Source organism: Geotrypetes seraphini, chromosome 7, assembly GCF_902459505.1.
Source record: "Geotrypetes seraphini chromosome 7, aGeoSer1.1, whole genome shotgun sequence".
NCBI lineage: Eukaryota > Metazoa > Chordata > Amphibia > Gymnophiona > Dermophiidae > Geotrypetes > Geotrypetes seraphini.
The window spans coordinates 359,045-384,737 of record NC_047090.1 but is presented as its reverse complement, the minus strand read 5'-3'; the positions used below and the strand labels follow the sequence as shown (position 1 = coordinate 384,737).

At 40.3% G+C, this 25,693-nt stretch overlaps 2 protein-coding genes across 4 annotated transcripts in view; one reads left to right on the top strand and one right to left on the bottom strand.

Annotated features, from left to right (window-relative positions):
- CHPT1 (choline phosphotransferase 1) overlaps positions 1-22,393 on the top strand; it is a 53,079-nt gene extending 30,686 nt beyond the window's left edge. Inside the window, exons 7-9 of the mRNA XM_033953311.1 lie at positions 2,469-2,594; positions 6,420-6,530; positions 22,203-22,393. Coding sequence (XP_033809202.1) covers positions 2,469-2,594; positions 6,420-6,530; positions 22,203-22,247 — 282 coding nt within the window. The 3' untranslated portion in view covers positions 22,248-22,393. The remainder of the gene's footprint in view (positions 1-2,468; positions 2,595-6,419; positions 6,531-22,202) is intronic.
- The window catches only part of SYCP3 (synaptonemal complex protein 3), a 54,811-nt gene continuing 51,043 nt past the window's right edge, over positions 21,926-25,693 (bottom strand). For all 3 annotated transcript variants that reach the window (XM_033953314.1, XM_033953313.1, XM_033953312.1), the window contains exons 8-9: positions 22,437-22,541; positions 21,926-22,282 (exon numbers count right to left, since the gene is read on the bottom strand). In XM_033953314.1, the coding sequence (XP_033809205.1) occupies positions 22,229-22,282; positions 22,437-22,541 (159 nt within the window). In that variant the 3' untranslated portion in view covers positions 21,926-22,228. The remainder of the gene's footprint in view (positions 22,283-22,436; positions 22,542-25,693) is intronic.

The following is a 25,693-nucleotide window of genomic DNA, read 5'->3' as shown; positions in this document are numbered from 1 at the left end:
CCGAAAATAAGACACTGTCATAATAATTTGGGGTCCAAAAACTGCACTAGGGCTTATTTTCGGGATTGTCTTCTTTTGTTTGTGTACAACAATCATCTCTCACCCACCCCCTTGTGCAGCATCTTTCTAGCCCTCCCTCCCATCGCTATGCAGCAGAACCCCGAAAGCAATTTAATTGTGTTGTGTTAGATCTAATCTAAGCATTGTTCTTCCCTATAAAATAGAGCTTTAAATGGTTAACAAATTACAGATCCTTAAACAAACTGAATTTCAGATATAATAACATTTCTGAAATAAAAAAGCATTGAAATCTTTGTGGAACAGATAACACGAAGCCATTCCCCCCCGTGCAGCAGAACCCCAATGACCCTGCCAACCCAGCCCCCTGTGCAGTATCTTTCCATCTCTCCCTCCCATCCCTTGCAACAGAACCCTGCCAACCCTCTCACCGCGAGGCCGACATACCTCCGTTCCAAACAACAGCGGCGATAGCACTGAACAGGCTGCTTTGCGGCCTTCCCTGTGCCGATTTGGGCGGGATTTTAGATATATTTGTGTTTTGATTATGAGGCCCATTGTTAATAAAGTAATAAAAGCATTCTCAATAAAATTTGGAATAAAACTATTAAAGTCAGGAAAGTAAGATATCAAAATAGGTGGTGGTGGTGCTGCTTTTAAGGGCTTGCTTGAAAAGCCTTGTTATGCCCATATGGTATAAGCAGTTGTCATTTGGAAAAGTGGTTTAGGATTCAGATGCAGCACTGAGAAAGTACACATGAGTCCCAGGTAATTCCTCCTGAGAGGGTGACTAAATAAGCCTGTGTTGCATGGTGTAAATGTAAATCATGTGGATTCTCAATGTCCCATCACTGGGACTAGAGCACAACCCCCCCCCCCCCCAAATTCCACAGCAATATTGGAGTCCCCAAAGAGCAAAAAGCTGTGGAGTTGATGTTCTTGATGTAAATATGAATAGAAATCTTATAAGATACACACTCGTTCACAAAAAGGAACAAGGCTACAAATGTTTATTGAATTATCTGTAACATAGTAGATGATGGCAGATAAAGACCCGAATGGTCCATCCAGTCTGCCCAACCTGATTCAATTTAAATTTTTTTAGGATACAAACTCATCCACATGAAACAGTGGTGCAGACCCAAGTTTGAAGGAGGAAGTATGTTCATGATTTCACTTAGAATTTTATTATGGGTACTTAACCTTTTGCATGTGTACCTTTCTACATGTATTTTTACAATGGGAAATATGTCTAAAATGTAAGGTTTGGATTGTTGTTTGCCGAATTAAGCAAGAATATGGAGCACAGTTTCAGTGAAGTTATATACTTCATTCCTCGTTGTGGGCTTTTCTGGTTTAAAGTTGAAAACATGCACTAGTTTCTTCTCCCAGAGTATATAAATGTTCTCTGCAATGCCTCTTCTCAGTGAAACTAAAAGTGCACAAGCTAAGGCTTATTCAGTGCATAAAACCTGTTTTACATATGGAAAATACAAGGACATGGAGAGAGTAAATCTACTTTTACGTGATCTGCACATGGGCATTTTGGTGCACAGAGAGAGTTGCAAACGTATATTCATATTTTGTAAAACAAAGGAAGAACCAACAAGGTCTGCAGTGAGCAAAAACACAAGGTAAAACGAAGAAAAACTGCAGACAGACGTACAAGGATGCAGGCTAAATTTATTATAAGAAAACTATAAATGCGGATAATATTACCACCTTAAAACAAACCAAAGGACCCGACGCTGTCTGCAGTTTTTCTTTGTTTTACCTTGTAAAATATGTGGATACATGTACACTACAGAGTGGATCATGCCACTGCACAGTGAGGGATCTACCCTGTGATTTTTCAGAGCAGGTATAAATTTGTATTGCCTTCTCCTGTTCAATGTGCAGCTTCACTAAGTTTCTGCTGCCCAACATAGGGCCCCTTCAGCCTACAGAACTTGGTGTTCCCAGGTGGTCTCCCATCCAGGTACTAGCCAGGCCTGACCCTGTTTAGCTTCCGCTAGTAAGAGTGGGCCAACTCAGGGCAACCAGGCTGTAGGCATACATTTACACCTTTTTCAGAGCAGGTATAAATTTGCACACGGGCATCCCATATGCTACTAGAGTTGATTCTTGGAGCCTGTTTTACAAAGCTACAGGTGCTCTATTATAAAATTACCCCCATTGTGAAGCAATGGAAATAATCTTCATTGTGTTCAGGGAAGGCAGTTTTCTGAAGGCCAATTTATACTTGTAAACCACTGTTTTAATGTTGAAGATTTAGAGTTAGCAAATTTAAAAAATCATGCTCCTGGTAGTTAATATAATATAAATGTTATCAATAGCATTTCAGAAGCAAAAGTATACATCAAAATAAATGTGCAGTTTTAAAAATAATCCTGTAACTGGATTTGGTTTTGTTGCTATTGTGAACACTTGTTCTTGGGTTTTTTTTTCAGGTGGCACATATGACAAAAAGTGAGATCTATCTCCAAGACACAGCATTCATTGGGCCTGGCCTTCTGTTCCTGGATCAATATTTTGATAGCTTCATTGATGAATATATTGTCTTGTGGTTTGCGTTAGTAAGTATAGTGAGAGATTGATGCTCAAGTACCAGGAGGGTAACTAGCACATATGGAACTAGTTCAAGGAGAGTGAAGAGTGAGAGATTGATGCTCAAGTACCAGGAGAGTAACTAGCACATATGGAACTAGTTCAAGGAGAGTGAAGAGTGAGAGATTGATGCTCAAGTACCAGGAGGGTAACTAGCACATATGGAACTAGTTCAAGGAGAGTGAAGAGTGAGAGATTGATGCTCAAGTACCAGGAGGGTAACTAGCACATATGGAACTAGTTCAAGGAGAGTGAAGAGTGAGAGATTGATGCTCAAGTACCAGGAGGGTAACTAGCACATATGGAACTAGTTCAAGGAGAGTGAAGAGTGAGAGATTGATGCTCAAGTACCAGGAGGGTAACTAGCACATATGGAACTAGTTCAAGGAGAGTGAAGAGTGAGAGATTGATGCTCAAGTACCAGGAGGGTAACTAGCACATATGGAACTAGTTCAAGGAGAGTGAAGAGTGAGAGATTGATGCTCAAGTACCAGGAGGGTAACTAGCACATATGGAACTAGTTCAAGGAGAGTGAAGAGTGAGAGATCCAGGAGGGTAACTAGCACATATGGAACTAGTTCAAGGAGAGTGAAGAGTGAGAGATCCAGGAGGGTAACTAGCACATATGGAACTAGTTCAAGGAGAGTGAAGAGTGAGAGATTGATGCTCAAGTACCAGGAGGGTAACTAGCACATATGGAACTAGTTCAAGAAGAGTGAAGAGTGAGAGATTGATGCTCAAGTACCAGGAGGGTAACTAGCACATATGGAACTAGTTCAAGGAGAGTGAAGAGTGAGAGATTGATGCTCAAGTACCAGGAGGGTAACTAGCACATATGGAACTAGTTCAAGGAGAGTGAAGAGTGAGAGATTGATGCTCAAGTACCAGGAGGGTAACTAGCACATATGGAACTAGTTCAAGGAGAGTGAAGAGTGAGAGATTGATGCTCAAGTACCAGGAGGGTAACTAGCACATATGGAACTAGTTCAAGGAGAGTGAAGAGTGAGAGATTGATGCTCAAGTACCAGGAGGGTAACTAGCACATATGGAACTAGTTCAAGGAGAGTGAAGAGTGAGAGATTGATGCTCAAGTACCAGGAGGGTAACTAGCACATATGGAACTAGTTCAAGGAGAGTGAAGAGTGAGAGATCCAGGAGGGTAACTAGCACATATGGAACTAGTTCAAGGAGAGTGAAGAGTGAGAGATTGATGCTCAAGTACCAGGAGGGTAACTAGCACATATGGAACTAGTTCAAGGAGAGTGAAGAGTGAGAGATTGATGCTCAAGTACCAGGAGGGTAACTAGCACATATGGAACTAGTTCAAGGAGAGTGAAGAGTGAGAGATTGATGCTCAAGTACCAGGAGGGTAACTAGCACATATGGAACTAGTTCAAGGAGAGTGAAGAGTGAGAGATTGATGCTCAAGTACCAGGAGGGTAACTAGCACATATGGAACTAGTTCAAGGAGAGTGAAGAGTGAGAGATCCAGGAGGGTAACTAGCACATATGGAACTAGTTCAAGGAGAGTGAAGAGTGAGAGATTGATGCTCAAGTACCAGGAGGGTAACTAGCACATATGGAACTAGTTCAAGGAGAATGAAGAGTGAGAGATTGATGCTCAAGTACCAGGAGGGTAACTAGCACATATGGAACTAGTTCAAGGAGAGTGAAGAGTGAGAGATTGATGCTCAAGTACCAGGAGGGTAACTAGCACATATGGAACTAGTTCAAGGAGAGTGAAGAGTGAGAGATCCAGGAGGGTAACTAGCACATATGGAACTAGTTCAAGGAGAGTGAAGAGTGAGAGATTGATGCTCAAGTACCAGGAGGGTAACTAGCACATATGGAACTAGTTCAAGGAGAGTGAAGAGTGAGAGATTGATGCTCAAGTACCAGGAGGGTAACTAGCACATATGGAACTAGTTCAAGGAGAGTGAAGAGTGAGAGATTGATGCTCAAGTACCAGGAGGGTAACTAGCACATATGGAACTAGTTCAAGGAGAGTGAAGAGTGAGAGATTGATGCTCAAGTACCAGGAGGGTAACTAGCACATATGGAACTAGTTCAAGGAGAGTGAAGAGTGAGAGATCCAGGAGGGTAACTAGCACATATGGAACTAGTTCAAGGAGAGTGAAGAGTGAGAGATTGATGCTCAAGTACCAGGAGGGTAACTAGCACATATGGAACTAGTTCAAGGAGAGTGAAGAGTGAGAGATTGATGCTCAAGTACCAGGAGGGTAACTAGCACATATGGAACTAGTTCACAATCTCAAGCACAGCTACCATGTATATTTGCTATGCAAGGCATTTTCCATTAACATCTGTGTCATCTAGCATGGACTAGACTAATACTAATTGGATCGTAATTGTTTAAAATATGGGATAGCACCTTCAGACTAAGGGCTCCTTTTACAAAGCTGCATTAGCGGTTTAACGCGCGCTAATTTTCCAGCCGCGCTAGCCGCTACTTCCTCCTCTTGAGCAGGCGGTAGTTTTTCAGCTAGCACAGGCGTTAGCGCGCGCACTAAAAATGTGCGTGCGATAAAGCCGCTAACGCGGCTTCGTAAAAGGAGCCCCAAGTATGCCATGCTATTCCTAAATTTCTACAATTTAAATTACCTATCTGCCCTGTTTCTACATATAGAAACATTCCATGGATTCACCAAGTGTGTGTGAATTTAGATATTTCTTTAAGATAATATCAAGTATATCTGTACCAGGTATTCTTTGAGAACAGCAGGACATACTCTATGGGTGAATCATTGACAGAGCCCAACATGTAGAAAGTACTACCCAAAGAACTTTCTAAAAGAGTTTTGAATAGGCTTGCTGCCTGCTGGTCTCGCATGGGACCTCCTCAGTCCCTTATAAGCTAGAGGAATACAACCTGCTACATGTAGGTTCATTTCTTCAAAGGACAAGCAGGACTACTAAATCTTCACATACAAGACTCCTAGCTATAGGCTAAAAATAACAAGACTCCTAACTATAGGATAGAAAGAACAAGTGGTATTGAAACAAGCAGACATGACATCCAATATTTGTTTTCACAACTAGCCATATCACAGTTAGGAGGAAGCCTGGAACTGAAAGGAATGAGTCTGGGGGGATGAAGTTGGATTCTAAACCCCCAAACCTACTATTGCATTGGGAATCCTACTCTAGTTGACCCTGGACACTGTCAAGCAAGTTCAAGGAAAATGATGTTGACCTCTGTGAGGGCTAGGTATTCTGTGTTGGGATATATGATCAATCTGAAACACACTCGTGATATAGGACTTCTCATGAAGAGGCCTGGCAAAAGTGGAAACCATACTGCCTCGAACTTCCATGGCTTTGGCGGTATATAAGAATAAAATTATTATTATTAACCTCAGCCAATAAAAAATCATGGTTCATAGATGAGTTTGGGCAGAATGTAGGCAGAATTAATTTATTTTTTGTTTATAAAATACACATGTAGGTCTGTGTCTTTGAGGTGGTGTAAATGTCTATGCTTAATCTCAAGGCAAAGCAGTAGCGCATACCTATCTTAAAATAGATGCCTACTTGGTCTTCACGCATAAGCAGCCTATTATATTATTTTAGTAGGATACCCTGAATTTTAGCTTCTATTTTGCTCTTCATGTGCATTCATAAAACAATGGCTCTGAGAAGGCCAAAAGAGAAAAAAAAGGTAAAATTCAGGATGCAGTTCTAAAGAAGAAATGAAAACAATGCTAGCTTAATTTTGCCTGAACATTTCATATGACTCCTTCTATTAATTTGTCTTTTTATTTTTTTAATTCTAGCTTATTTCCTTGGTTGATCTTCTACAGTACTGCACTGGTGTATGCATACAGATTGCGACTCATCTACAAATAAATGTCTTCAAAATCTCATCTCACCAGGCTCCTGAGCAGGTTCAAAATCATGGCGACTGACAATTAGCTCAGAGGGGGGTGGGGGAAGAGACAAAGGAAATGGCTCTCCCCTTTTAATGATATAACTATATTAAGAAAATAACAATTATGTTAAAACATTAATTTGACTATAAATACCCAAAAAAGATTTTCAATTTTTTAAATTTAAAATCTAACAAGTTCTTCAGATTCTAATATGATTTTAATTTTAAAAGAAAATTTAGATGTAGCTAATGCAGTAACTTATGCTGGCATTTACAAAGCTGTGGTAGATGTTTCTACTGCAGACCAGTGAAGTAAATGCTCCAACCCTCAAAGAATACCTATGAGTGTTGGAGCATTTACTTGGCTGGGCTGCGAAAGAAATTTCTACTGCGGCCTGGTAAAAGGAGCCCTTAATTTTAGCAAATAACTTTGGGGAAACACCTTTTCTCCCAGTATTCCAAAATATGACTTCCCCATTCAATTTATTATTGTGCTCAAATCCACATTTGTTTTCTATTAAACAGACACACTTGCATCTCCCAATACATGTTTTCTGTATCTATTCAGAACAAACATATTTGAATCCTCAAAATCAAATACAAAACTTTGTTTTCATAGTTATAAAGCAGTTATTATTTTGTTATAATAATTTGAGTCAGATACTAAACAAAGAGTAACTGCAGAGGTACCACTGAAAATTAACATGTTTTTGGCATATCCTATCTCGTAAAAGGAAATATTGGGATATTGACGTTGTAGCAAATGGGAAGCAACTTTTCACAAACGGAACTGAAAACAGATGCAGATTTAATTGCATGGATTTAAAATAATTTAAATTCTAATGTCTTTCAACATCTTTTGCATTTAAAGTGACTTACACACATTTGTTGTATTTAAAATTTCTTTTAGATTACTTCTGAGCCTATCATCTCTTAACATCATCTTATGCCCTCTTATTCTGTTACTTCATGTACATTTGTGCCACATAGGTATTTAAACGTCTATCGTATCTTCCCCTCTCCCGCCTTTCCTCCAAAGTATACATATTGAGATCTTTAAGTCTGTCCCCATATGGACACCTTATGATGAAGACCATCGACCATTTTAGTAGCCTTCCTCTGAACTGACTCCATCCTGTTGATATCTTCTTGAATGTGCAGTCTCCAGAATTGTACACAATATTCTAAATCAGTGTTTTTCAACCTTTTTACACCCGTGGACCAGCAGAAATAAAAGAATTATTTTGTGGACCGGCAAACTACTAGGACTAAAATGAAAAAACCCCGTTTACGCCCCATCTCCGCGAGCTCGGTCCCCGCAAACCATCTGAGCCCATCTGCACAAGCCGCAGTTATGATTTTATATTGAACATATTTTATTAAAGTATAAAAAGAAACAATATTCTGAACAATTGTGATTTTATAAATACAAATATACAGAGCATGGACCAACAAAACCCCTGTCTCCCCTCCCCTTCACATATATCCCCTCTACTATCAAGAAAACTGAACAAGCCAAGCTATTATAGAATGCTACATAGAAATATCATGTTAACAGAATATTGCAGTCCCCAGTTATGTCTCTAGCAGGATATATATTTCAAATCTAATATATTCTAATGACAAAATAGAAATAAAATTATTTGTTTCTGCTTTCATCTTCTTTTCGCTCTTTTCCTTCCAGCGTCTGCCCTGTCTCTTCAATCCAGCATCTGTGCGTTCCATTCAATGTCTGCCCTCTCCCCCTTCCATCTGACTTCTTTCTATGCCCCTCTCCCCTGTCCATCCAGCCTGTGCCTCCTCTCTCCTTTTTACATCATTCATTCTAACTTCACTGCCTTCTTCATTTTTATCTCTCCTACACCAGATCTAGCATCTTTATCCCACTCTCATTTCTCTGCTGACCCCCTTTCCAGCATCAATGTCTCTCTACTTTCTCATTCCTCTCTCTCCCCTTTCCCTCATCTGATCTCTCCATTCCACCCTGACCCCCTTCCCCTCCTGTAATCTCCCTGCCAGCTGTTTCCTTCCTTTTTTCCTTCTCCCTTCCCTCCTCCCTCTATCCAACATTAACTCTCTTCCCATCCCTTTCCCTCCTCCCATCCCAGCAGCTTCCCAGCCTCCTACAGTGGCTTCCTCCCCTTCCAGCAGCTCTCAGTACTTGCCTGCAGGAAGTTGCTGGTAAATCACTGCCCTGGCAAGTAGGAGAGCTGGTGGGAGGGGAGACAGCCACTGTGAAGGCTCCCTAGGATCTTGCTCGCACACGCTGACCATCTCCCTCCACCTGCACCTGTATCTGCAAGTTCTCTCCGTTCTAAATGCAACTTCCCCGCGGCCCTCTTCAACAACTCGGCAGGGGCGGCGATCAAGACAGGCTGCCGATGTCGGGACCTTCACTCTCTGAGTCCCGCCTATTTTGTTTCAACTTCCTGTTTCCTAACAGGCGAGACTCACAGAGGGAAGGCCCCGTCGTCGGCAATCTGTCTTGATCGTCTGAGGCTAGGAGGAACTGCAGTCGGCAGGAAATTTAACTGCCGACTTGATCTCGCTGGCCCTGCGCGGAACGGCAGAAATTTTCTGCGGACCGACACCGGTCCGCGGACTGGCGGTGAACAACAGTGTTCTAAATGAGGTCTCACTAGAGTCTTATACAGGGGCATCAATACCTCCTTTTTCCTACTGGCCAAATCTCTCCCTATGCACTCAAGCATCCTTCTAGCTTTCACAATCACCTTTTCAACCTGTTTGGCCACCTTAAGATCATCACATACTATCACACGTAAATCCCGCTCCTCTTTCATGTACAAAAGCTCTTCACCCCCTAAATTATACCGTTCCCTTGAGTTTTGCAGCCCAAAGTATGACCTTGAATTTTTTAGCTTTAAATCTTAGCTGCCAAATTTCAGACCATTCTTTAAGCTTTGCTAGATCCTGCCTTGTTATCCACACCCTCAGAGGTATCTACTCTATTCCAGATTTTGGTATCGTCCATAAAGAGGCAAATCTTACCCAACAGCAGTTCGGTAATATTGCTTACAAAAAAGTTAAAAAGAATAGGCCCAAGAACTGAATCTTGAGGCACACCACTGGTAACATCCCTCCCCTCGGAGCAATTTCTATTGACCACTACCCTCTGTCACCTTCCACTCAAACAATTCCTGACCCTGTCCATCATTTTGGAACCTATATCGAGGGCATTAAGTTTATTTAACAGATGCCTGTGTAGAACATTACCAAAGGCTTTGCTAAAATCTAAATACACATCATCTAGCAAACTTTCTCTATGCAATTTTCTGGTCACCTAGTCAAAGAAATTAATCAGATTTGTCTGACAAGACCTGCCTCTAGTGAATCCATGTTGCCTTGGGTCCTGTAATCCACTGGATTCCAGAAACTTGACTTTTTTCTATTTTAAATGCATTTCCATTAATTTACCTGCCACAGAAGTTAGGCTTGCCAGCCTGTAAGTTCCCTACTTCTTCTTCCTTGCTTCCAATTTTTGTTAAGCAATTCAGCATTATCTTTCAGCTTCTACATATTTCTCCCCATCACCTTTGAGTCTCACAATTCCATTTTTGCACTTCCTGCATGGTTTTTAGCACCGGCCGTGGTGGTAACATCTCGGATGCACATAGGAATTCCGTGAGTATCAGATCTGCGGCAGGCACTAAAAACCATGCTGCGCTTTTGTAAAAGGGGAGAGTAATTTTATCTAAAACACTCTTGTTTTCCTTCTCCTCTGGATATATTTATATAGTTCTATTAATTGTCAAAAGAATACTGATTGGTGCTGGGATAAAATGCAGGTAATTTTAAGCAGTATTGACCAAATGTATTTTTACTATAACTAAAGCATATTGTTTGTTACAATAACTTTTATTTTAAAAAAATTTCTGCTAAAAAGTTAGCTCGCTGGGATAAAATGCAAGTAATTTTAAGCAGTATTGACCAAATGTATTTTTACTACAACTAAAGCATATTTGTTACAATAACTTTTATTTTAAAAAAATTTCTGCTAAAGTTAACGCTACAAGTTTGTAAATGTAAAATGTGTAATACTTGAACTTTAACTGCAAACATAAAATGCAAAATGTATTTAGAAATATAGATGTTGGATAATAAGTATTTTATAGGAGAGTAAGCTCTAAGAGGTATTAAAATACTAAAGGTTTTATTTAAGAATCTGCCTAGTAAACAAGGGGATCTATTACATTTTCTACTTTTGAAAAAATTTTGATTTTTCAACAAACATTCCACAGTGCAAAAATTTAAGAAATGAGACCTTAAACTATATTTGAACCAAATGGATGATCTCACACCTGTTACACTATTCTTGTAATAGTATATAAAAACAGCAACATATATATTGAAATATTTCCATTCAATTTGATAGAACTGTAAATAAATATATTGTTTCAACCTTTTGACTTAATTATGCTGAAAAGAATGCTACTTTCTTTTTTATTTCAACTAAATATTAACACTTGCTTTCTTCTATTTATTTTTGTTGACATGGTGTGAATATCATCCTCTTCACAGTAGAAGAACTTGGTAGTATTCTTTTAGCTACAGATCATTCTACCTTTAGTTTTTCATTTTCTGCTTCATACAGGTTCATTTCAGAGATCCTGATTCTGTCCTATTCAGATATCTCTCACAGAAAAAAAGACTAAATCAAATGCACTGGCTGCTTCAAGGCTTTCCTTTGGGCCTACAGCAGGGGTGTCAAAGTCCCTCCTCGAGGGCCACAATCCAGTCGGGTTTTCAGGATTTCCCCAATGGATATGCATGAGATCTGTTTGCATGCACTGCTTTCATTGTATGCTAATATCTCATGCATCTTCATTGGGGAAATCCTGAAAACCCAACTGGATTGCGGCCCTCGAGGAGGGACTTTGACACCCCTGGCCTACAGGATATTATACACTCATCATCTGTTCGTACAGAATCTACCCTTTCTTAGTTTCATACTCAAAATGTCCATAAGTATTACCAGGAGATAATCCCAAGCCTAGTGTCATATAATATTTTATAACTAAACAAATAAAATGTTTCTACAAAATCATTCAAAGCAGTTTACAGCATAAAATCATATAAAATATCAAAATATAGAAGGAGAAATTAAGTATTACCTGCTAATTTCTTTCCTTGAGTCGCTTCAGTCCTGTCCAGGTGAATGGGTTTATGCTTTTCTGCTAGCATATGGAGCTTAAGAACCATTAGTTTCATTTACATTACAGTGGAGAGTCCTATGCAGACCACAGCTGTATTAAAGCAGACTAAAAATTTACACCTCTTTAACAAAACAAAGTGCAAATAATCACTGCCAGCTGAGCCAACGTCTGACCCATAAACAATGAGAAGTTCAATTTCAAGGAAATTAAATTTGAAAGAAGCAGTGTAAAACTCCTCACTGATGTTGTAACAAACAGTGGTATATAAATACTAATAAACATAAACATCTAGGTCTTGCTGTATCAAAACTTGAAAGATACTAGTTATAAAGAGTGAATATGGGACTGGACTTGAGGAAAGAAAATAGCAAGTAAGACCTAGTATCTTTCCTTGTTGTCCCTCCAGTCCAATCCAGATACATGGGCAGTATCTAATGAAGGTGTGATACAACCAAGCTTATGTTCAAGCTAGAAGGGATGCATGTTGGAGGCAGGTTTGGTTGTATCTGTATGCTACAGATTTTCTGTCAAGGAAGCAGGTTAGACTCTGTCCAGAAAATTATGCCCTGTGCAATTAATGTCAATACAATCACTTCCATAATCCACTGGGCTTTGAAGCTGTTTCTCCCTTCTTAGCTCCACTGAACAAAACAAATAATCCAATCTATAAAAACCCTTGGCCATTCTTAAAGAGTAATATAGAATCCTTTGTACCTGTAACAGAGGGAGCTCGGACAACTCTTCATGGTCCCTGACTACCTGAAACACTGGTATCAATGAAAGAGACAACTTGGGCAAAAAGGAAAGCACTGGCAAGAAAGGGCTTGCAATTTTGAGATCCTTCCTGTTGGCAAAATAACCACCACCAGGAATATCATTTTCAGGGCAATGTCTGTAAGTGAAATTTCCTGAGGGGGTTCAAATACTGCAACTACAACAATCGCCAAAAGAAAGAGGACCTCTGAAGCAAATGAGCTCAGCCCTCAGCACAAACACCAGGGCAACACCATAGAACCCTGATATGGAAATAATCCCAAGTCCTGGGCTTTGCCTTACTCTGAGCAGATCCCTTTGGGAATACAATTTCAGACCTCTTTATCAAGTATTGAGGAGAGTACTCAGGGACTGGGTTGGCACCAGCCTGCTTTTGGCAAAGTTGATGACCCCATCTAGTTCCTCCAGAAAGTGTTTTATCTGAGCTGATGCCAACATACACTTGATATGACTTTGCCCAAATCAACCAATCATTGAGGTACAATACCCCTTCCTTCCAAAGTGAAGTCATTACCACCATTACCTGGCTAAATCAAATTGTAGGGTTCAGGACTGAATATGTCCCCCCAGTATTGAAAATCATAAGTACTTCTGGTGACAAATAGCAGGATGACCGACCTCAGAGTTTCTACTGTAAAGTCTTGGAACCTGCAATACTCTGTCAACCTGTTTCAAATCCAAGACAAAATGTCCTCCTTTTTTGCGATTGATGAAACAACTGAAGCATCATTCAAGCTTCCATTCCTCTGGAGGGACCACAATGGCAGTGGGTAAAAAAAAAAATAAATAACATGACTATCTCCACTTTTAGAGGGAACTGGCAGGGGGATTCTATAAAAACATTGGAAGAAGATGCAAAACTTTGAGATCCCAGCTCTTGCAGAAAACTTCAATAACCCAGCAATGCAAGGTGACATAGGGCATTTTTACTAGAGGGGGGAGCCTAAGTATCTACACACTGGCTGAACCAGAATATAGACTCTAAAATCTTGTTACAGCACCCCTGGTGCTATTGTCTCTTTCTCTTCTTATTTATTTACTAGCTTTATAGCCCGTTACATTAACGGGTGCTAGAATGTATGTGTGTTTCTGTTTTTATTTTTTTCTCTCTCTGTCTCCTTAGCCACTTTCTGTATTTCTGTCTTTCTTTGTTTTGGCTGTCCATCACCACCCCTTGCGTGCTCCCCCTGTCCATTCTCCCTTTCTTTTACCTCCCCCCTGTCCATCAGCACCTCTTCCTACTCCCCCTGTCCAGCAGTAGGCCTCCCTTCCTTTTTCCCCCCTGTCCAGCAGTAGGCTTTCCTTCCTTTTCGCCCCCTGTCCATTAGCACCTCTTCCTGCTCCCCTTGTGCAGCAGTAGGCCTCCCTTCCTTTCCCCAACTCCCACCAAAGCAGAATCTCCCCTCTGTCTATCCCCCCCCAACAGTCCAGCAGCTCCCATCAATCCATCCTCACCTCTGTCTGCCGTTCGCGGGGTCCAGCTCTGGGGCGTCGCTCGCGCACAGCAGCGGGAGCAGCGCCACCAGCAGCAGTGCCGCCAACGGGAGCCCTTCTCGAGGGAGCGGGATAGGCTGCTGAGGAGCTTCGGGGGCTGCTGAGATGGAGCGGCCGAGCTGAACTGGCGCCCCCCCCTCCCCGGTGCCAGCGACGCTCTTCCTCTCAGCGAGCCGGGCTGTAAAAAAAGGAGACTGTGACGTATAAGCGCGCATGCGCACTCGTGCCGTCACGACGGAACAGGGAACACGCGGCGCGAGTGCACATGGGCGCTTAACATTTTATTATTATTAATTCATTCAGTTTTCTATATAGTTCTCCTGGGGAGCTCAGAACTGTTTACATGAATCTATTCAGGTACTCAAGCATTTTTCCCTGTCTGTCCTGGTAGGCTCACAATCTATCTAATGTACCTGGAGCAATGGGGGGATTAAGTGACTTGCCCAGGGTCATAAGGAGCAGCGTGGGTTTGAACCCACAACTTCAGGGTGCTGAGGTTGTAGCTTTAACCACTGTGCCACACTCTAAACTCCATGAAAGAATAGCCCTCTGGATGATCTAAACTTCCTAGGCGATACTTTGAGATCCTATGAAAGCACCACCAAGATGACAAACAGCAACCTGGGGCTTGTCCTCCAGGAACCTTGAATTCCAAGTCTTCACCAATTTCTCTAAATCTTCTCCAAAAAGTAACTTCACATTCATTGAGCTTGTCTTGAGATGCCATATCAGCTGGCCAATTCCTCTACCTTAGTAGATGACACACTTATCACTTTAGCCATGTTCTAAACAGAAGCCCTTAGCAAACTTACAGACAAAACAGTCAGAAAAGTAATCCCCTTACTAAATGTGCCACTTCCAAAATAGTCTTCACAAAATAACATACAACAGTGCCTCTATCTGGCAGTCCTATGAAACCTTTAGTGCTCCTCAACCTTCAACCAGCTGACTTCCGATCTTACCACTATCTTTGATCCGCTGCCGCGCTCCGTGCGACCCCAGCTGACTTCCGGTACATGCTACATAACTTCATTTCCTTTGCGGCACACGCCAAAGGAGCGCGATTAAGGAGCAGGTCCTGCTCCTTTGTGCGGTTCCTTACTTAAACTAACACACGCTAAGATAAACCTTCTTCTGCTTATTCTAATCTCTCTTCAGTTACCTCTAACACCAATGGAAAATATAGTTCTTCCAATTCCAACTTTTTGGGGCAATAGACCACCTAAAGAAGGTAAGTCTCAACTACATTATACTCCAGCATATATCGAAATCCCTTTAATTCCTTTACAATCCAATCAAACATCAAATATTGCAATAGGTTTAAATAATGTAAGATCTATTAAAACTAAAACTCAGATAATTAATGATTTAATACTTCAATCTAACCTGGATATATTATGCATAACAGAAACATGGCTCTCTCCAGGAGAAGAGGCATATCTTTCTTTTGCATGCCCTACAGAATACTCTTATGTTTATAATCACAGAAAAGGAAATAAAAAAGGTGGCGGATTAGCCGTCATTTTTAAACATTCTTTACTAACTAAAGTTGATCAGTCTCTAACTGACACATCTATCGAATTTCAACAATTCAAAATTAACACGTCTCCACCAACTGATTTTCTGCTTTTATATATCCCTCCACCAATGTGACGTGACATCTTTGACTCTCTGCAGACACTACTATTTGATTTAAATTCTTCATCAAAGAATGCTATACTACTTGGTGACTTTAATATCCATTTAGATGATACATCTAATCCTTTGACAGAAGAATCCTCAGAATGAATCTCCAATTTAAATCTTATTTCTCTGATTAATGTACCAACTCACTCTGCAGGTCATACATTAGATACAATCATTACTTCCACATCCTTGAACGAAACTATTTCTAATCCCAAAATTACCCCAGTCAGACCACTCACTAATCACCATGAACCTTCTTTTTAAAATTGTTAAGAACAACTACTACTCAAAACCAATCACCTATCATGATTACAATAAAATAGAACTTTCCTCCATAACAGCATCATTTAATTTAAAAATAGAAGATTTTGGTCTCTTATCAATTGATGAACAAATTAAAGCTTGGTCCACTGCCACAGAAGATTTAATGGTAAAATTAGCCCCATTATGTACAAAAATTATTAATCATAGGAAAAGAAGAAATCCTTGGTATACAGAAGAACTTAACCTAATTAAAAAACAACTCGGGGCATTAGAACGGAAATGGAGAAAAAACAACTCACAAGAAAATTTGAAAAGATATAAAGATCAATTATCATACTATAAAACCAAAATAAATTTAGCAAAAACATCCTTTTATTCTAAAAAGATTGAAAATGCCAAAAACTCCTCTGCCCTTTTTGCCATTTTAAAAAATTCTTAGTTCCAAAAAGAATTGAAAACCCAGAATTAGTAAATAAACCAAGCACAAACTCTAGCAAATTACTTTGTAAGCAAAATACATAAAATTAGAGATAGCATTAAAGCAAAAAGTAATCATAATATAGACATAGAACCTATTTCAACTCTACCCATTTCAAAATGCACCAACTTTCAAATACCATCTTTAGAGGTCCTTAAACATTTACTACAAAGTATTAACATTAAAGGTGCGTATTCTCATTCAATTTCTCCATCCTTTATAAAACACTTCTTTCCCTTTTTCGGACCTTTTATTAGGTCCATGATTGAAAATAGTTTAACAACTGGCACCATGCCAAAAGAATGGAAAGAAGCAATCATCCGTCCAATAATTAAAAATCCTAAAGACCCAATCTCATCTGAATCAAACTATCGACCAATTGCTAACCTGCCATTCCTCACTAAATTAATAGAAAAAGTTGTTTTCAATCATGTAAACAACTTTATTGAAAAAACTCATATATTACATCCCAACCAGACCGGCTTTAGAGCTAATCAATCTACAGAATACTCAATGATAGGTCTTACAATCAATATTCAATATTACTTGGACCATCATAAATCAATGCTTCTAATTTACATTGTCCAATTTGACACGGACAAGAGGACATGAAATGAAGCTAAGGGGGGACAAGTTCAGGACTAATGTCAGGAAGTTCTGCTTCACACAGAGAGTGGTGGACATCTGGAATACTCTCCCAGGGGAGATTATTGCGGAATCGACAGTCCCAGGCTTCAAAAGCAAACTAGATGCATATCTCCTTGAGAAACAAACCTAAAGCACTATATATAATTCTAGGTGCTTACTTCATATATCCAAAATTTAGCTAAGAAATACTTTCTTTCTTGCTAAACAAGCAACCATATGTAATTTATACCGACCCTCAGTGGCACCACTCAGGACTCAAAATTTTCATTGTCCTGAGCTTTACGTGTCTGCTCGTCACTGGGTCTCATTACTTTTTTAGAGCTATATCTTTTTAGACTTTTTATTTGTATTTATTTTATATATGTATACTTAGCTTAAAACTGTGGCTAAGTTTGCTTGGCTTGAGATGTCAGCGTTTTTAAGGGATGTCCTAGCCGACATGTTTCGCCGAGATAGCTTTTTCAAGGCTTCATCCCTCTTCACTGCCAACTACCACTGTAACCGCCAATTCTTTTAATGAGACCCAGTGACGAGCAGACACGTAAAGCTCAGGACAATGAAAATTTTGAGTCCTGAGTGGTGCCACTGAGGGTCGGTATAAATTACATATGGTTGCTTGTTTAGCAAGAAAGAAAGTATTTCTTAGCTAAATTTTGGATATCTCCTTGAGAAAGGCATATAAAGATATGGTGGCTATAAATAAACCAGGTGTATACCTGGCGGGGCCTCCGCGTGTGCGGATCGCCGGACTTGATGGACCGAAGGTCTGATCCGGAGATGGCGCTTCTTATGTTCTTATGTTATTTCACTTGACCTATCGTCAGCTTTTGATACCATCGATCATCATCTACTTCTTGAGAGACTATCTGCCATTGGTATTTCAGAACAAGTTTTAAACTGGTTTAACTCATATTTTCAGGACAGGTCATCTAAAGTTATTTTCAATGATACATCATCAAGTAATTATACAAACTCATATGGTATCCCTCAAGGCTCCATTTTATCTCCTCTTTTATTCAATATCTTCCTAGCTCCACTTCTCACACTAAGTCAATCCATAGGTTTTTCTGCTTACGCATACGCAGATGACATCTAGCTTATTCATCCATTAAATACTGGCAATTCCAATGAGATAATGAACATAAATAATAAGTTAACACAAATTACCCAATGGTTAAAAGACAATATGCTATCCCTCAATCCATCTAAATCTTCAATAATGCTCCTGCCATGGAAAAAAGAAATTACATTTGAAGCAAAAATCTTTTTGGATAGTTTTCCATTACAAAAAGTAACGACGACCAAAATATTGGGAATAATATTGGATGACGAGCTATTTTACCACGATCAGATTAGCTCTGTAGTTAAGAACTGTTTTTACAAACTATGTCTCATCAGATCTTTAGCCAAACTTTTAGAACCAAAAGCTCTAAATATTTTAATTCACTCTTTGATAATTTCTAGACTCGATTATTGCAACACATTATACCAAGGCATAACACAGAAAGAAATACGAAGGTTACAAATTATACAAAACACTGCAATAAAAATTATTACCAACTCAAAAAAATATGATCATGTCACCCCTCTTCTGTGAGACGCACATTGGCTACCAATTTCACATAGAATAACATACAAAATTGCGTTGCTTACATTTAAAATTCAGAAAACTAATACCCCAATATTCTTATATCGGTACTTAATACCGTATTCCCCAGCTAGATCTCTTAGATCAGCAAATCAATACTTGCTAACCATTCCATCATTAAAAGTAATAGGCACTAGAAGAACTACAACCTTTGGAACAAACTTCCAATTTTTCTGTGCGCCGAAACCTCTCTAGAAAAATTTAAAAGTAAATTAAAAAGCTATCTTTATAAAGATGCATTTGAATCTTAAATCAGATAATCTTTTTTCTTCTTATGCTCTTCCTACTTACTCTTAGATTAAGTCTGCTTTTAAATATGTATTTTTAGCTCAAGTTTCACTTAAATACTAATGTTGTTTTTTTAAAAATAATCTTCCTGATGTTGCTCTTCCCTAAGATGTTTTTCTTTTGGTTTTTTACTTTAAACAAATGTAGTTTTATCCCTGTATTCCTTATGTATTATTAATTGTCTATGGATATGTTTTTATGTCTATTGTTCAAATGATTTTATTTAGCTCCCAATTTTATTTTTGTGATACGCATTGAAAATATTTGATATTGCATATAAATCAAAATTTTAATAAACTTGAATGGTCATTATCTTGGTCATGACCAATACCAAGGCATTCACATTTAGCAAGCATAATCTGCCTTTTCCTCAGCTGGCATTGAGTATAACTTTGCCAACAACCTTTCTATCTTCAGCATTAGGGGTTTCCCACTCCAGAATACTGATGTCCTTGATTGCCCTATGCTGGCTTCCAAATTCCTTCCAATAGAGGATCCTCTGCAATCTCATTCCTCAGCAACTTTCAATGCTACCAGAACCTGGATAATAAGGGATAGCAATTCATCCTTCCAAAAAATTATAGGGTCTTCTTCATTGCTGGAGCTTCTCCATCCTCTAGGACAGGGGTGTCCAATGTCGGTCCTCGAGGGCCGCAATCCAGTTGGGTTTTCAGGATTTCCCCAATGAATATGCATGAGATCTATTAGCATACCATGAAAGCAGTGCATGCAAATAGATCTCATGAATATTCATTGGGGAAATCTTGAAAACCCGACTGGACTGCGGCCCTCGAGGACCGACATTGGACACCCCTGCTCTAGGAGGACCTGTCAAGTGGATTCAAAGAGTCTTTTAACAACATAAAAATAGCCTTACTGGGTCAGACCAATGGTCAGTCAAGACCAGTAGCCTGTTCTCACGGTAGCCAATCCAGACCATTAATATCTGTCCAAAATCCAAGAAGTAGCAATATTCCATGCTACCGATTCAGGGCAAGCAGTGGCTTCCCCCATGTCTTTCTCAATTATGGACTATGGACTATGGACCATACATGGAGAACCACAACACATAGAAATTTCAAAGGGGGGTATTGTGGGCATGCCCTAGGTGAGACCAAAATCTACATGTGTAATTCTCATGTTACAAAGGGAAAACCCAATTTATAGGGGAAAAAATTCCCCAAGTTTTACATTTGCTAAAAGGTAAGCACAGATTTTTAAACTGCTCATTTGGCCCAGGGCTTTACACAAGGGATTAAAGCAGTGCTTCTCAACCCAGTCCTTAGGACACACCCAGCCAGTCAGGATATCCACAATGAATATGCATAAGTAATTTGCATACCAAGGAGGCAGTACATTCAAATCTATCTCAAGCACATGTATTGTGCATATTCTGACAACCTGATTGGTTGATGGGCTCCAAGAAATGGGCTGAGAAGTACCAGATTAAGGAAGTAATTCTCTTTAATCCCCCATTTATTTCTACCTCCAAAATCAAGAAATATAAAATTGTGGTTTTGCTAATTAACTGGTAGAACTTACATGAATAGAGTTTGTAAAATAGGACAGTTACAGGTGGCAGTGGCACCACTTTTACATGTAAATCATGACATCACTGCTTCCACAATAAAGCTGACGGGGTTGTGGCACTGATTTTATTTTTCACTTCTCTGTTTGTAAAATGGCTGTTCCTATGGTTTATGATGTCAAATACACAACCACTTGCATGCTCTTATAAATATATTTTTTTTTTACAAAAGGCTCCATGTTTAGCAGAGTATTTTGTAAAATACTGTTGGAATTGAAAAATTCCTGACCTGGCTATCTGAATTCCGATCTGAACGTTTTATGTAAAATGGGCCTTATAATCTTGCAAACAGAGTTCTAATTTCTTACAAACTTGGTTTTCTGAGGCTGGAGAAATACAAAGTGATGCACATTAGGAAGAATAACCTGAATCATAGTTACTGGGGGTTAGGGCCCAAGAAAAGGATCTGGGTGTCATTGTAGACAATACAATGAAACCTTCTGCCCAATGTGCAGCGGCAGCTAAAAAAGCAAACAGGATGCTAGGAGTTATTTAAAAAAGGGATGGTTAACAAGACTAAGAATGTTATAATGCCCCTGAATCGCTCCATGATACAACCTCATCTGGAGTATCGTGTTCAATTCTGGTCTCCTTACCTCAAGAAAGATATAGTGGTGCTAGAAAAGGTTTAAAGAGGAATAACCAAGATGATAAAGGGGTTGAAACTTCTCTCATATGAGGAAAGACTAAAAAGGTTAGGGCTCTTTAGCTTGGAAAAATGAAGGCTGAGGGGAGATATGATTGAAGTCTACAAAATCCTGAGTGGAGTGGAACGGGTAGATGTGGATCGATTTTTTTTTTTTTACTCCGTCAAAAATTACAAAGACTAGGAGACACTCAAAGTTACAGGGAAATACTTTTAAAACCAATTGGAGGAAATTTTTTTCACTCGGAGAATAGTTAAGCTCTGGAACACATTGCCAGAGGTTGTGGTAAAAGCAGATAGCGTAGCTGGTTTTAATAAAGGCTTGGACAAGTTCCTGGAGGAAAAGTCCATAGTCTGTTATTGAGAAAGACATGGGAGAAGTCATTGCTTGCCCTGTATCGGTAGCATGGAATGTTGCTACTCCTTGGGTTTTGGCTAGGTACTAGTGACCTGGATTGGCCACCGTGAGAATGGGCTTGATGGACCATTGGCCTGACCCAGTAAGGCTATTCTTATGTAGATAACTAGCATAGTACTCTGTCATTCTGAATTGCATTGGGATTTTCTGATGCAGCCTTTAAAGTATATAATACTCTTTCTGGGTGAAATATACTTGTTTAACATCCTGAATCAAGTTTACAGTCTTACTAAAAAATAAATTCTTCCCAGTCATAAGAAGATGAGCTCAGTCAAGCATAACTGAAATATTTCGACCTTATTCACAATTGCATTCAGAAGCAGCAAAAATATCCAAACTACCAAGACTAGGAAACAATAATAGCAAGTTGCAGAAGTGAGAAACTTGCAGCTTTAAATCTCATCTTTTCTCATTTGAGTAAGATAACTTTGGTAATTGTAGCAACATTGTACTTTATTTTAAGGATAACGGCAAATGACAACAGTTAAAGAGATAGTTGCTAACTCTGTAAAATTAGAACATATTAACAACAACATGAAATAGCTTAAAATAACGCATTCATTTCTAATTGTATCACGTTAGGTACAAGTTATTTCTTCAGTGAATCATCAGAACAACATGGACTGAAGAGACTTGCGAACACTTGCCATCTCTTGCTGTTGCTGTAGAAGAGAAACATGCTGAATAAATATACAATATTTTTATACAAGTGTAACATATTTGTTTTTATGATCTTATTGCCAAAGAAAATAAAGAGTAATGTGTTTGAATGACTTTGCTACCAATGTGCTGTTTTGCTCTTTCTGCAATACTCACAGTGTCCATCATGATTTTCTTTTGCAACATAGTCATTTCTTTACGAAGTTCAATTTGTGCACCTGTTAGAAGACTTTCATGATTCTTTTCCAGGTCATCCATGCCCTATATTATACAAATCAGTGAAAATATTGGTGTTACAAGTACTCTGTAACTTCTCACCTTGACAGTTAGGTCCTGATTCTATAAAAGGCGCCTAACTATACCAAGCCTAGCCAATCTAGGTGCCTAACCTCTCCCCCTTTTTACAAAGCCGCTTTAGCAGCTGCTGCTGCATTAACTGCCTTGAAGCCCATAAGGATTTAAAGGGCTTCAGGACTTTTGCCGCTAGCATGGCTTTGTAAAAGAGGGGCTTTTAATTTTTTTAAGGGGTTTAATTGGTGCTGATATTTATGGAAAGTGCTATTATAAAAACAATTAAAATGATTTAAAAAAAATTAATTTGCCAGTAGCAGCAGGGCTGTGGAGTTGGTAGATAAATCCTTCGACCCTGATTCCTCAAGTTTCTGGTACCCATGACTCCAGCCAGGTACCCAAAATTGTCTCTGACTCCGAAGCCCTGGTTTTATCTATATGTGTTGAAATCAGGGCTATGGAGTCGGTAGATAAATCCTTTGACTCAGACTCCTCAATTTCTGGTACCCACCCCACTCCCTCCTACCCTCCTCCCCCTCTTTAAGTTGCCTTGAGCCTACCTATGTATGAGCTACGCAGAAATAGAAGATTAGATTAAACACTTACCCTGCAGCAAACCTTGAAAAGCAGACAAAGCTGCAAGCTGATCCCTGAAAGAAGACCAGGCCAGGCCCTATCCAGGCCAGCTTGCAAGAACTCCAAGATGTAAGGAAAAGGGGCACGAAAGGAAACCACTCCAAACGCAGCACACCAAAAATACACCAAACCCGCACATAAGCCTGAGAAGTGGAAAGCCTCCAAGACCCCAAGAGAGTGGAGACCACTTTATCTGAATAACCTTTCTTACCTAGGCCCTCTCAAGGGCCAAGCCGTAAGACAAAAGGGACCCGGATCGAACATTGGAATTGGGTCCTGAGTCAAAAGGTCGGGTGAGAGGGGCAGCAGAAGAGAATCTGCCACGAATAGACGAACCAGACCCGCATATCATGGGCGTCTGGGCCAATCCGGAGCCACCAGGATCAGGTGGATGGGGTGCCAAGCAATGCGAAGAAAGACTTTGCCCACCATCAGTCACAGAAGTAACACGTACAGGAGGCCCGCCGTCGGCCAAGGCTGTACCAGAGCATCCAGCCCCTCAACCTGAAGATCCCTGCGCTGACTGAAGAATTATGGCGCTGGTGGCAAGGGAAGCCCGGGCTTCCCAGCTGTTAGCTGCTGATGCGTGAGGCACTCGTGGAAGGGATCCCGGCACCTGAAGTCAAGAGGATTCCCCTTCGCTGCGGCTGGTACACTACAAGTACAGGCTGGCCGCATCAACCTCAAGTCTGGAGCACAATGAACACTTTTTCCCTTTAAAAGTACACATTGTACAATATTCAACTTAGCTAAGGGAAAAAGTGCTGGTTAGCAATAAAAAGCAATAACAATGACGGCACTGCCTCAGAATTTTTTTTTTTCTTCCTGTCAAAACAGACTCCACTGGCTCTCTAAGTCATATGCCTTGCCGGTATCGGTGGCAAGGCTTACAGTTGAGGCACTTCTAGAAAAATTTTGGGGAGGTGGAGGAAATTGGGGGAGGGACTCAACTCGTGACTCATCGAATGTGACACCCCTGAGGACGGATGGACCCCTGAAAGGGTCCCCCCAAGTTCAATCCAGCACCAAACAGGGACAAGAAAGCCACTAAACAACTTCCAACAGGCCTACACCAACCATTTTCAGGGAAGATTGGCACAGCTTACCACATCTGCTGGAGACTGAGCAAAGACTGGTTAGACTAGAGCAGTGGCCTCAAACTTGCGGCCCAGGGGCCACATGCAGCCCGCCAGGTACTATTTTGAGGCCCTCGGTATGTTTATCATAATCACAAAAGAAAAATAAAAAAGTTTCTTGATCATATGTCTCTTTAGCTATAAATTACAATATTATTATTAAGACTTAGTCAAAAGGCAAGATTTATAAACTATTAGTCTTTAAGCCCATTACATTAACGGGTGCTAGAATAGATGTGTGTGTCTGTTTTTCTTTCTCTCTCCTTGGCCGCTTTCTGTCTGTCTTTCTTTCTGTCTGTCTCTCTCTTTCCTCGGCTGTCCACCACCACCCCTTGCCTGCTCCCCCTGTCCAGGAGTAGCCCTTCTCCCTTCCTTTTACCTCCCCCCTGTCCAGCAGCACCTCTTCCCTCCTCCCCCCCTGTCCAGCAGCACCTCTTCCCTGCTCCCCCTATCCAGCAGTATGCCTTCTCCCTTCCTTTTACCTCCCCTCTGTCCAGCAGTAGGCCTTCTCTTTTCCATGCTCCCCCTGTCCAGCATCCGCTAGCCCGGGCAGCCTCGGGGCTTTTGCTAGGCCGGCCCACCTCGCATTATTGAAGTGGGCCGGCCTAGCAACTGCCCCAAGGCTGCTGCGTTTGCTGGTCGGGGGGTGAGAAGAGGCATCCCGGCCGCGCAGGAGTCAAACCACCACTGAAATCGCCGTCGCAAGCCACCCCACATGCCTCCAATTGAATTCGGTATGGAGGCACACATCACTGCGGCAGGGAACACGGCCTCTTAAGTGTGCTTAGGGTTTTATTATAGAGGATAAAGAGTTTTACCTTATGGAAAATTGTCATTTCTTTAATAAGACATTTTTTTTTTCAGGCCTCCAAGAACCTACAAATCCATAATGTGGCCCTGCAAATGGTTTGAGTTTAAGACCACTGGACTAGAGGGAAGCACCTCTATTAGTATTACAGCTTAAGTTTTGTCTCAGTCTCCACCTGCTGGTCATGGTAAGCTATTACTGGTCTAGACAGGTGCTAAAGAAATAAGATTAACAATTCAATATTAAAAAAAAAATAATAATCCTTGCCAAATCTCCTAATTCAGCCAAAATATGTATAAATAAGTTGGAACCAAATCATTCAAAACCCACACTAACTATAGACTCCTAATTGTATGAATTTCTGTATATGTTTGTGTATGTCAAGGGCAACCTGGGGTCTAAAATTGCCAAAACTGCTGTGAACCATATATAACTTGAATTGGAAATTAATCCCAACATTGCTACTTCTCTCTCCTTTCTCTCCACCTCAAGGTGCAACACCGCTCCTCCTCTCTTTCTCCCATATATCTCCAGGTCCAACA